The 13,651-nt window shown below is 43.7% G+C and overlaps 1 protein-coding gene across 2 annotated transcripts in view; it reads left to right on the plus strand.

The window, feature by feature from the left end:
- LOC137535676 (microsomal triglyceride transfer protein-like) overlaps positions 1 to 13,651 on the plus strand; it is a 101,639-nt gene that overhangs the window by 74,469 nt on the left and 13,519 nt on the right. For both annotated transcript variants that reach the window (XM_068257540.1, XM_068257541.1), the window contains 4 exons: positions 4,120 to 4,334; positions 4,586 to 4,686; positions 10,135 to 10,256; positions 12,895 to 13,116. In XM_068257540.1, coding sequence (XP_068113641.1) covers positions 4,120 to 4,334; positions 4,586 to 4,686; positions 10,135 to 10,256; positions 12,895 to 13,116 — 660 coding nt within the window. The remainder of the gene's footprint in view (positions 1 to 4,119; positions 4,335 to 4,585; positions 4,687 to 10,134; positions 10,257 to 12,894; positions 13,117 to 13,651) is intronic.

Raw genomic sequence — 13,651 nt, forward strand, 5'->3', positions numbered from 1 at the left:
CTTCTCTTCTCAGGTACAATGCCTCCAGCTGCGCTTAAGGTCCTTTCTGACAGGACGCGTGAGGCAGGGCAAGACAGAAGTTGGATGGCAAAATGTGACAGCTCTGGCCACAGGTCAAGCCTGCGCACCCGGTAGTCCAAGGGTTCATCGCTGCTCACAGTGTCTACATCCACACTTAAGGCCAAGTAGTCGGCTACCTGCCGGTCCAGGCTTGGTGGAGGGTGGATCCGGAAGTGCTAAGGTGAGGCTTTGGACTAAAGAATGTCCGCATGTCCGACATCACCATGAGATCGCTGGAGCGTTCCGTCCTTGCCTGCGTAGACATGGGAGGAGGATTACTGGCAGTGGTACCTTTATTCCGTTGTGCTGTGACATCACCCTTAAAAGCACTGTAAAGCATAGTTGCCAGCTTGTTCTGCATGTGCTGCATCCTTTCTGCCTTCAGGTAAGTTGGTAACATCTCCGCCACTTTGTGCCTATACCGAGGGTCTAGTAGCGTGGCCACCCAGTACAGCTCACTCCACTTGAATTTTTTATGCAACAGGTAGGTATATGCAGTGATGGGTATTACAATGTGCACCTGTCACACACAGACAGGTACCGGACAGGCACAGTGACACTGCGTGCTCTCACGTAGGTAGTTGGGTGCACTGAAGTGAACAACAGGTAGGTATATGCAGTGATGGGTATTACAATGTGCACTTGTCACACACAGACAAGTACCGGACAGGCACAGTGACACTGCATGCACTCACGTATGTAGGTGATGAATGCACTGAAGTGAACAAAAGGTAGGTATATGCAGTGATGGGTATTACAATGTGCACCTGTCACACACAGACATGTACCGGACAGGCACAGTGACACTGCATGCTCTCACGTAGGTAAGTGGGTGCACTGAACAACAGGTAGGTATATGCAGTGATGGGTATTACAATGTGCACCTGGCACACACAGAAAGGTACCAGACAGGCACAGTGACACTGCGTGCGCTCACGTAGGTAGGTGGGTGCACTGTGCACAACAGGTAGGTATATGCAGTGATGGGTATTACAATGTGCACCTGGCACAGTAGTAATTATACCACCAAGGGGCCAAAGGCCAGCTGCGACTGCCTGACAGGGCTGTATATAATGCAAGTGGGCCACAAAAAAAAAATAGATCACAAGAACTAGATTAGCTCTCAAAAGAGCCGTTGAGGGGTGCTTTTTTAGCAATAAGAATCAGCAAGGAGCAAGCTAAGAAGCCTACAAGAGCCTAACTAAGCTTTCCACATAGCTCTCTCTGCACAGCAGCTCTCCCTTCTCTAATTACTGCAGGCACACGAGTGAGTGAAAAGCCTGACGCTGCCTGCCTTTTATAAGGTGGGTGGGGCTCCAGAAGGGAGTGTAGCCTGATTGGCTACAATGTGCCTGCTGACTGTGGTGTAGAGCAGGGGTCCCCAACCCCTGGTCTGTGGCCCAATGCTGGTCCGCGGAACGTTTTGAGCCGGTCCGCGGGCCTGGTCACTCTCTTCCTCTCACTGTACTGTATTTCACTGATGCAGAGCGGCCGCCAGCAGAGTGTCTCACTAAGTGGCGCTGTCTTCTCTTTGTAGCCGTTTCTGGTTAGCTACTCACTTGCACTGCTCTCTTCCGTTCTTCTTACCCACTAAGGAGTCTCCCTTCTTGGCAGCTGTTCACCCATTCACTGCTGCACTGATTTCTCAGCCTGATAAACAGATACTGCTGTCTGGGTAGGTGTTTACATCATTACTTCTACACTATTGTGTTACCCCAGTTTTCTGCTTAGCCTATTTGTGTGTATTATCCTATGGTTGATGGCTTCTGGTTTATTGCATGGATGCACTTTTCTCTTGATTGATTTTCACCGTTTTTCTTTCATGCACTCAATGCTTTTTTTCTACAGAAGAAAATACTTCTAAACAGGCACTATGCACTTAATTATTGCTGTCTTACCTAGGGGTACTACACTTTGGCCTCGATTCATAAAGCATCACCTCATGCGGTAATGCTGAAAACAGCAGACTTTACGACCACTTAGCAAAATGTCAATTCATAAAGGCTGTTAACGCATGAAAAGCTGACATTACCGACCAGGGAGCTAAATTACCGACTTGGCTGCAGTTACTGACAACACATGTCAGTAAATTGTCAGCAAATGTCAATTCATAAAGCCTGCAACAAGCGGTAAGCCTGGCGGTAGTTACCGACACCTCTAGTGAGGTCTTAACAAGTTACCGACAGCTCTGACAGCTCTGATGAATGCCAAAGTGCAGAGAGCCGAAGTCTGTTTGATTCATCTGTGGAGAGAGCCAGAGAGCCCTCTGTGTGAATCATCAGTGGAAAGAGCCGTCTGTGTGATTCATTTCTGCAGGCAGGGAAAGACTGTGTGACTCATCTGTCTGAGTCATCAGTGGGAGAGCCAGAGAGAGCCGTCTGTTTGATTCATTTCTGCAGGGCAAAGAGAGGATCAAGACACTGCTCTACTCTACCGCTCAATGGGCTGCGGTAATTTACCGACCTCCAGGGGCAGCTGGAGAAATCTTTATGAATTAGCACACAGACCGGGAAAATATCGAGTGCGGTATTTTCCCGACAAGATTTTTGTTATCGCACTGCTGTTTATGAATCGAGGCCATAGAGATTATTCTAGCTTGATTAGGTTTGACAACTGCTTCTACATTGGTTGTATATTACCTATTTTTGTGGTATGTTCTCCCAGTGAGTGCGGGGGCTGGTTAACTGGTCACAACTTGCTGGGTGGGGTTGAAAGGCTGGTTGAGTCAGGCCTCAGTTTGCTGTGGGGGACAGGTGTTAAAGAAGTACAGGACACATTGTGTTGGAAGGTGTGCACATTTGGGGGAGACACTGTCCCACTTAAAATATGCTAGTGTGAGGTTTAGGATGCCCAATAGCTTTCCACGTGCCCAGCACCACATTCTCCCCAATCCACCCCCCCCCCCCCGGCAAAACCATGCTCACCCCCACCCCCTAAAAAAACGGTCCCACCCAACCCCCACCGGTCCCCGGAAAAATGTTAAGACCGCGAATTGGTCCTCGGGCCGAAAAAGGTTGGGGACACCTGGTGTAGAGGGTCAAAGTTGACCCTCATGATGCACTACGGGGGCGAACAGAACTTCCGGAAAAGTTCTCCACGAACGCGAACCACCGAAGTTCGCTGGGAACCGTTCGCCGGTGAACCGTTCGGGCCATCTGATAATTTAGTAAAGAATGGTGAAAGAACGATGGTTTCAAAGGCACCTGCACTAAGAGGTCCATATAGCTGTGATCCATATTTACTAATTGAAACGGACGTACGCTACTCGTTCAGTGACTTGTATATGCCGTGGTCTGCCTTTCCTAGTATAAGGTGCTCATACCAATCTTTCAAACAGCATGTCCCTCGGATTGAGGGTAAGACTTTTTTTCTTGATTATGGATCAAGAGATTATGGAGTAAGTTGGCCGTGAAACACAAAAAGGATGTTTCCTTGGAACACAATTACTAAAGCTGAGTTTTCATCTTTAAAGAACACACTTGATCCCATTTATCAGGCAATTGATCTATCAGTAGTTTATTTGCTGGGTTTAGTGTGGTTTACAGTTCTGGCACCACCTGTACATTTACAGTATATATCAGTAGTCTGTAGATTTTTATGTTAATGTACAAATTAATCACAAGATGAACGCAGAAGTAAATGCAGATGGGATGCAGAGACTGAGAACTGCAAAATGTGTAATTATCTCTGCACAAATATCACCTTTATACCAATCAACTAATCACCACTTACGGTATATAAATTGGTTCTTATGTCAATATTGTGAATCACAAAAATGTATTTTCTGTTCATAGCAAGTATGGCCAGAGATTCATTGTTTTATTTTGTAGTTGATATTTAAGTAGACAGTTGCATATCCTCTACATTATGCAACCATATTTGTATCTTACTTTGCACAGTATCCCAGATGGTGATGGTGCTGTAAACCATTACGAATAACAACAATGCATAAATATCATATTGCAACACTCATAGAACGTTAAGCTCTGTATGGTGAAGGACACCCTTTGCAGTATAATAATGCTTACAAACAAGAAATAACTCATGTTTTAATTGTAGGAGGTGAAGGACACCATGAAGAGTATCTTCTATCAAACATACGAACAGCATGATAAGAAGAGTCGGCTTATGGCAGCAGAGACTCTCTTGAGTGCACATTGTTCTGTGGAGGATCTTATGAGCATTTTAGCAGGTCTAGAACTCATGGACAAGGAATCCTCAAAGCTGCTGCTGTCCAAGCTACAACACAAGCTGAACGTCCACCACCCGTTACAGTAAATATTTTCACTTTTGGAATGGAATATGCATTGCAGTGTAAGCATATATTGCAAGTGGATAGTGAGGATTAGTCTGAGTGCTATTTTTTTCTTTAATAGTTTTGAGTGTTACAAAATATTTTTTTTTAGAGGAAACACGATTTTTAATTTTCATTAAATGCTTTTAATTTGCATTGTGTTTTGTCTGGATTTCATGTTTGTGTATATATACTGTAGGCTCAATATGCTTCTGTATTTGTACTATGCAGAAAACTCACAAAAAGACTAAGTAAAGATGACTTCAAACATTGGAATTATTGGAAACTATCACAAACTGGACAATCGGGTGTTTTTTCTGGACACATGACTGGTAAGTTTGTGATTAATTTCTCAGAAAGTCTTGAGTCTATGATATGAAATATGAGGGAAGGCTAATGGGTTTATTATGGGCCTTTACGAAGCTCTTTAAGTTTTTAGTTTTTTTATACCTCTAACACAGCCTTCATAAGTCTAGGAAGGTCAGTTCACCCATGGCTGAGATTTGGATTCACCTACTGCACAAATGTTTGCAGAATTGCCTACTTACCACGACCACCACTGAAGGTCTCACTCCTCTTGCTTGTTTTTTTTTCCATTTATTTTATATTATATAAACATAGCAACAGGAGTAGGACATCTTCTGCTGTAGTGAGAGGCAATTTTAGGAACTCAAGTGGAGACTCTTCATCTTGGGAGATGTATCAGGTCAGGGCTGAATCAGCTCCTCCTCATGCTTCCACAATTTAAATATGATATTTTTTGAAATAATATCTTTATTGATGTTCCAAGTAAAAAAAATGTCAACAGTGCCACAACAACAAACAAACATTACATTACAATTAACTTCAGTTAACATTGCCTGAATATAACTCATTGGTCTGGTGACATTTACGGTAAATATAATCTGTAGATGAACATGAGAATATCAGAATTAAAGATCTGGAGATGGATCAAGGTGAAATGGGGATCTAGACACCACATAAACTTTGGTCCATCCCTGATGGCCACCTTGCTATTTGTGGCAATATTTGGTGGGGGTAGCATCATCCAGGACCCTGGTCTTTCTCCAAGCTGCAGGCACCCACTCAAGTAGTCTTGTCGACAATCCTTCTCTGGTCAGGAGAGATGATACATTTAAGTCTAGAAATGTGTACAGTATGCTTGGGAATCTGAGTCATAAAAGTCTGCATGCTACACCTGTACCTTGCTCATCAGTGTTAAGTTATTGGGGTTATATGTATTGGCTTGGTGTACACATTTGTGCATATTTTTTTAAGTTCACTGAAACAATTTAGTTTACCAGTTCCAATCTAGTGCATAAGTATCAATAATGGTTGGGGTCAGGAAAAGGTAGGATTAGGGGTATTTAGTGTCAGGCTATATACAGGGCCAGTGCTTCCATAAAGGCAAAGGGGGCAATTGCCCCAGGGCCCCAGAGCCTGAAGGGGCCACCAAGGTGTTCACCAACCAACCCAACTTAGCTTTGCTCTCCAGGGCTCCTGAAATACCTTTGGCAGAGTGGTGTTTAACCTGTCCAGGTGGGTGCACTCCTCTTTCAGTCCATGGCTCCATGCACTCCCCATCTTCATCCTTGCACAGTCGCCTCTCCTTTATGACCTGGCAGCAAGGGACAGGGGAGACACTACTTTGCCCTAGGCATTGCAGGGGCCCCGGGGAGCACAGCTTAGTTGGAGGGTGATCTGGGGCAGTCACTGCCGGGTCAGGGGCCTTCGGGAGAAATTTGGCTGCAACACAGGATCTCTCCTCCTGCCTTTTGGTTGGGGGCATCTTTTGAGGGCCCTCCTTTTAATTTTGCCCAGGGGCCCCATTTTAACTAGAACCAACCCTAGCTAAAGATAGTGTTAGAGGGAGTTAGGTTTAGGTTAGGTTCATTGGTGAGACTATTTTCTTTCTTAAGTCATTTATCCTAATACTTTGTGCCAAACTAAACCGGTATTTAGTTTGCTGGGGATGAATTCAAACATACCATTAATTATTGTGACTTTCTTGTATGTGATCTTTATTAATTATGCTGAGTGAGTACTTGACATATGGTCACCCATGGTGGCAAATGGGGGGTCACACTTTTTGAAGTCACATAAGCAACGAGTCCATTTCTCTTGACATACTATTGCTTGAACTCTTGTTAGATTTCCCCATGAGTGTATGAGCAGAAAATGATGGCAGCCTGACTCCAAACAAAAGAAGGCAATGTATCTCCATTCTCATGGAATTGTACAGAACAAAAACCTGGTAGCTGTTGGTTTATTTATAAGTTCAGCAGTGAACTGACATCAGAGAGGATGTGAGAGGAAAGTTTCCATTGTAGATGAAATATGCAGTCTGCTATTCATGCTTCTCTGAATTCGGCACTCCCCTTTCATTATAACGCTCTTACTAATTCTCTGAGGAGCAATGTGGGATTATTTTGTATTATCACTGAAAATAGCCATGTCACTTCTGTAGAAACTGTGTTACTGCTGCAATACTGTGGCTTCATTTTTAAATACACATAGGTTCTGATTTAATAACGTATCTCTGGATTGGAGGTTATTACAGATCTTTGAAGCTTGGGTAATCCTTCAAAACAGGCCTAGGCTTATTAAAAGAGAGCCAGGATGAGTTAAATAACAGTATCCCCCTCTAATTATATCAGTTAATCTTGAATACTTTATCTCTTGCCTATAATATGGCTTGAAAGATTGGTGAATGAAAAGCATTCACATTTGTAAAAGTGTTTTTCTCTTATAGTATGCAAAGCTTATGGGGTGCTAAGAAGAGCTGTGGCCACACTCAGTAAATCCCCCTGGTTTTGTGTCTATCCCGATCTGTGGCATAACAATAGCCCCCATGATGCCTCCCTCTTTTTCTTATGCGCTCTTTCTCCCTCCAGTGCAGAGTAGTGCAGGGAGCACTGTTATATTTACTCCACTGGTCCTGCGCTCTATGTTGACATCCTCCGGCCACCAACGCATGACTTGATCAGGAACAGCAGGATGTCAGCATAGAGTGCAGGGCTCCCAGCAAGAAGAGGAGACCAGTGTGGGATTGGTAAATATAACAACACTCCCTTGCTCCCTGCACTACTCTGTATTGCGGAGAATGGGGCAGGACTCAACTGGCCACCGCTATGGGGGGGAGAGCAAAACAGGTGGTTTCGGGTGCTTGAGTTGGGCGCTGCTATAGCAGTAATGCTATAGTTCGCAACCAGCGTAAGGGTGATTCAGGGCTTCTATTCCCTCCAAGTTGCTATGACTCAGAAGGGGAATAGTATTAGTATATAACGCTTCCGGGAATTTGAGTGGCATCATTCAGTTCACCCTGCGTCCTTCTCACCTGCAGCGTGCATATACATATGTGGGGGGAAGGGGCCTCGGGGTTGTGTGCAAGGGGGCCCTCTATAGTCTTGCTGGGGGGCACTAATGTTGTTCCCCTCCCCCCAAGGGCTGTGGAGTGGGAGCAATTTTGGATACCTGGACTTGGAGTTTGTGGATTCAATAAACTGAGGAGTCAGATTATTTTTGTACTAACTCCCCAGCCCTGGTAAGAATTAGACTAAGGAGTCGGAGCAATTTTGGGTACCTGGAGTCGGTGGTTTCATAAACTGAAAAGTCAAAGTTGGAGTCGGATGGTTTTTGTACCGACTTCACAGCCCTTTCTGACCACAATCATTATCTGCTACCTATGTCAGACGAGGGGAAGTTTTTAGGAGGAAGACAATTTTCCAATTGTGTTTGTAGGATGTGGGTGGAAAACACAAGGAGAACTGCTGCATTAGGATTATTTTCTGGTGAAATATTGCTGTATCAGGATTAGAGATGGCTCGAACCTCCGTTTTTTGGTTCGCGAACCTCGAACTTCCAAAAAAGTTTGCAAACCTGCAAACTTTTCGAACCGCAATAGACTTCAATGAGCAGGCGAACTTGAAAAACTACAAACACTGTTTCTGGCCACAAAATTGATCGAAAAGATGTTTCAAGGGGAGGGGGCATGAGTGGGATACATGCCAATAGTCCAAAATTACGGATTTGACGCACAGCAGGGTTATAATCCCTAAGAGGCAGAAATCACATTGCATTGCTAAATTGGAGGTCTAAAGTGCTTGAAAACATCTTGCGTATGTATACATGAATCAGCAGTTAGTGTAAGTAGTGTACTGCTTCACACTGACAGACCAAATTCACTGTGTAATCCACCGCAAACAGTTTGTGTAGTGATGGCCATGCTGGACTGGTGCGCACGATGGCAAGAGTGCAGGCGATGGCGGTTATAAAGCCCATATGGCTGGGCTGAGGTAGCTCAACTGTCCACAATAAAACAATGACCTTATTATCTTGGGTCAGGTGTCCCCCAACACACTAATATAGCCGGTCATTGCTTCATTGTAATACGCAAGCCCCTTCACCGCGGCAAGGTAACGATCACGAAGGGGAATTGACACATGTACATGCCTTTTGTTTTGTTGTTGCAGCTGCAGTGCAGCCAGAAAAATTAGGCATGTACACGCACCAGAAAAATTATTATTATGTTTGGTAGCAGCCGCTGCTAGTTGCAGCGGCCATAAAAATTCAGGAGTCCACCTGAAGTCCTGGACCCTGTTGGTGGTGGCGGAGAAGGCAGTCAAGTAGCCTGCAGGCAGAGATGCTGTGTGGGGACTGACTTAGTCTTGGGGCAGGCAGCCACACGGCGTGCAGGCAGAGATGCTGTGTGTGGGGACTGACTTAGTCTTCAGGCAGGCAGTAGCCCTCCGGGATCCATGCCTCATTCATTTTGATAAAGGCGAGGTACTGAACACTTTGTTGACCTGACTGCCGGTGGTATAATACAAAGTGCAGTCACACAGAGGCAGTGAAAGGTATGCACTGAATGTGCTGGGCCTGGCACAGTACAGCAATTAGCAAGGTCCAGCTGCGACAGACAGGGCTGTATATGCAGTGTCAGTGGCGCACACACAAAAAAACACATCAGCAGAACATTAGCTCTCAAAAGAACAGTTTTGGGGTGCTTTTCATCAACAAATATCAGCAAGGAGCAAGCTAACAGACCTCCTAACTGTCGCTTTCCCTATCTCTCCTATGTCTCTCCCTTCTCTCACTAATACAGCAGCACACAGAGTGAGAACATTGCTGACACTGCTGCCTTTTATAAGGGGGAGGTGGCTCCAGGAGGGAGTGCAGCCTGATTGGCTGCCATGTGTCTGCTGACTGTGATGTAGAGGGTCAAAGTTTAGCCCAATGATGTAGTATAGGGGGCGGGTCAAACTCGCTAAGTGTTCGCAGTTCACCGCAAACTCGAACCAGCTAAGTTCACGCGAACAAGTTCTCCGGCGAACCGTTCAGGCCTTCTCTAATTAGGATTATTTTCTGGTGAAACATTGCTGCATTATGATTATTTTCTGGTGAAACATTGCTGCATTATGATTATTTTCTGGTGAAACATTGCTGTATTACATTTATTTTCTGGTGAAACATTGCAGCATTACGATTATTTTCTGGTAAAACATTGCTGCATTTCGATTATTTTCTGGTGAATCATTGCTGCATTACGTTTATTTTCTGGTAAAACGTATAACATTGCTGCATTACGATTATTTTCTGGTGAATAAGTGCCGCAATACGTTTATTTTCTGGTGAAACATTGCTGCATTTTGATTATTTTCATGGGGCGGCACCATGGAAGGGGGGACACAGGTTTTCTCGCCTGAAGTGACAAAATGGCTAGAGGTGCCCCTGCTACAATGCAACACAGTTCTTCTAACTATCTAAATGATTTGTTGCAGCTACACCGGATATGGCGTCCACCTATGGTCTAGACCTTCTCTTCGCAGAATCAGGGCTACTGAAAAGAAGTGTGTCTGACATTGTATTATTTGATCACAACTATTACTTGAAGACAATGCAGGTAAACTATTGTTTTATTATCATTTTTTTATCAGACTGGAATCATTAGGGAATAAAGTTGCATCACTGAGGACGTAAGCTACATAGACACTGTATATTTTCCTTGGTTAAAACAAACATTCCTGATAATTGTGTACAAGTGATGTTGCAGGCAGCCTCCTATTCTGTAGTCCCCCAGACAGATTGTTGTTCCACAGGGACTTTCTTTTAAGTTCTGAAAGTGTGGTAACTTTTCCCTCTCCACGGTGCAGATTATGCTGCTTGCTAGGGAGCTGAACACTGTGTCTGTACAGTGATTGCTAACAAACTGCCTCCCAAATGGATTTTCACAGATCATTTTTGGTGACAAAAGTCTTATTGTACATGTGTAACAAGCTATACGTGTCTCCTGACTCTGCTGATTTCATTGCTCACATATTAAGGCATTGGACATGGGAACAGGATTGCTTATTAAGGAAGAGAGAGGATGCTAATGGAAAAGGGAGTTTGGAAATGGGCAGCAATATATGAAAGAGGAGAAATGCTGCACAAGGGAACATGAAAGACAGAGGCTGCTGTGCATGGATGTTTCACAGAGAAGAGGGGGCTGCACGTGGAATGGGAGAGAGGCTGCTCCACATGGATAGGGAGCAATAAGAATGTTGGGTTGGAGGCAGAAAGTATAAGTCTGGCCTTGCCTGTGAGCTGATCAGAAGGCATAGCCAGTGGTGGTGGTGTTTACCATATCTTGTCCAGCATCGTCCTAAGCCATGTTTTGCAGCAGCAGTCTTTTTCTTATATCACTCTACTGTAGTTCTTATATGGAGACTATATACCGGTATATGTCCCTAGAGCACTGATGTTTTACTGGCAACAGAAGGTTCTGTTTCGGTTTTTACATATAACAGTGTCTGCTGAAGGAACTGGGTTGTTCTGAGACTTGTCACTTGTTCACTTTTCATGTAAGGGTTAATAAACCCGTACTGTAAATCTTACTATATACAAAGTTGTACTGTAGGCAGTTCTCCCCGAAAAGAGGTCCTAAAAGCTGTATTTACATGTGACATACATTTGTGACAGCAGAGTTGAGATAAGTAGTTAAATAGGCCATCATTACTGTGCTCTGTGTGGGACATGGATAAACATAAAGAAGAGCAGCACATGCTAGTGAGTAATGTGTATAGGTTCACTTAACATTAATATGATCTTAATAAAAAAACACAGAGGCAGTATCACATTGATGCACATCTGTGAACGTGTTCTTGACCTCCGGTGGAATAAGCACCATGTCATTGTACCTCAGTTGGCAAAGTAGAAATACCCAGCCGCACTCTCCTGATCGTAATTGAGGTGCAACAATGCAGTCACCAGAGCACCAGGTGGCACTCAATTATCTGTATTGCAGAAAGATCAGCACGCTCAAATGTATAATGCAAAACTCTTTTAATGCAAAAGGTTTCCATATAATACACTTCATGTTCTACAAGGACCAGCGACTTGCAGTAGATAGGCTCCAAAGACACCTACAGTGCATCAAATGCCTGCTGGCCACCTTGTAAAAAAAGTCCATGAGTTAGTAGAGTCCAAAAACAGTCATTAAACTATTGCATGAATCAAGAAAAATGGGTAGCACCAGTTTATAATAATGTGAGCTCAATTTGAAAAATCACAAGAATAACCACAAAGTGTGCAGAAAGGGGATATATAAGCAAGCCTGTATTCCAAAATGTGAAAGAAAAATCCCCCAATAAGTACCGCACCACAATATAATATCAGAAATTATCAAAGAGCTTTATTGGTAATCACAAAATTGCAAGAAAATAAAATCAATATTAAAAACAACGCAGTGCCAGGATCCATAATAATGCATGAAAATATCTATGTACAATTGTAATGTATAAGAATAAATGCACCAAATCCACCCCTCCTCACCTGAAAAATTAATGTAAAATACACTGAGGAGGTGAGTAAAGTGACAAGTGCTGAATAAGAAAGCTGAAAAAATGTATATATACATATACATGCACACCAATATGTATGCACATACACACATATATCCTGAATAAATAAAGTGCTCTAGTGCATGTGAACAAACCAGACTGGTGAGTAAGGCCAGAACGCATGGCAAACAATGGGGTTTAGGAGTAGAGAACCGTGAAGTGAAAAGCCATCACCCACCGTGAAATGGAGAAGAGAGACTCACCAACTACCTGCGAGGAAGAGTGGAGATGTGGACCTGCAAACTGCTCGCCTTCGCGATTCGCCGCTCAGAGGCGGCTTCAACCGGCCCAATCCAAAGAAAATGTGTCTCAAATCATGGCGACAGACGCTGGCCTAATGCTGTTTCGGGCATTTGCTCGTCTTCAAACTGATAAATGTGCACAGCGAGTTGCTGGTCCTTGTTGAACACGAATTGTATTATATGGAAACCTTTTGCATTAAAAGAGCTTGAAGTTTTGCATTATACATTTGAGCGTGCTGATTTTTCGGCAATACAGATAATTGTACCTCAACTGGGCATACAGTATATCTGCACTAACTGCTGTAACTCAGGAGTGAGGGTGAAGGACTACATAACAGGAAAGGAGAAAAGTTCTCTGTCATTCCCTCCATTTATCTGTAGATGTGGATTTTCTTGGGGTTTTTTTTTTCACTCTCAGGTCTCCATCGAAGCCACAGGGTTGGATTCTCTGTTGGGAAATGAGGGCGATGATGAAGATGAGGAGGCATCCATTGGAATGTCAGCAGTCTTGTTTGATGTCCAGCTGAGGCCAGTGGTATTTTTCAAGGGATACATGGATTTAATGTCAAAAGTGCTTTCAAGTAGTGAGAAGCCCACAAGTGTGGTGAAAGGAAATGTGCTGCTTGTCGATTATGTGCAGGTATTGGATTCTGAAAACATGGGGGATGTTTTATTGGGAAAATGATCACCTTTTTGCTGATCCTGTTTCAGCTGCACAAACACTGCTGGATAGTATGCAGGGACATGCTTAGAACTAACAGGCTCCTTATCTTAGGAGGAATTCTATCCTAGCTTGCATTTATTTAAAATTGTTAATAAAGTTCCGAAGAGTTTCCTCTGATTACTCCATTCAACGCAGTTAGGTGTTCCAAGTGCACACAGACTGGGTGAAAATTCTACTGTTAGTAATGTTTACTTATAGCTGAGACTATGAAAGTGAGATATATACAAGGCAAAAGGAGAGCTTCACTTTGTAGTACTGTGTAACAGGGCCATTTTTACATGTAGACAAACTAGGCGGGTGCATAGGGTATCGCCTACTGGAATGGAAACCAAAGAATCAAGCACAATATTGTTTATGCATTTACCAGGAAACCCCTGATTCTCAAACAGTTTTAAAGCTCCTATTCCACCCCCTGCATCAACCTCGATGCCCCCCGCCGCTGATGCATCAT

This window comes from Hyperolius riggenbachi, chromosome 10 (assembly GCF_040937935.1).
Source record: "Hyperolius riggenbachi isolate aHypRig1 chromosome 10, aHypRig1.pri, whole genome shotgun sequence".
Taxonomy (NCBI): domain Eukaryota; kingdom Metazoa; phylum Chordata; class Amphibia; order Anura; family Hyperoliidae; genus Hyperolius; species Hyperolius riggenbachi.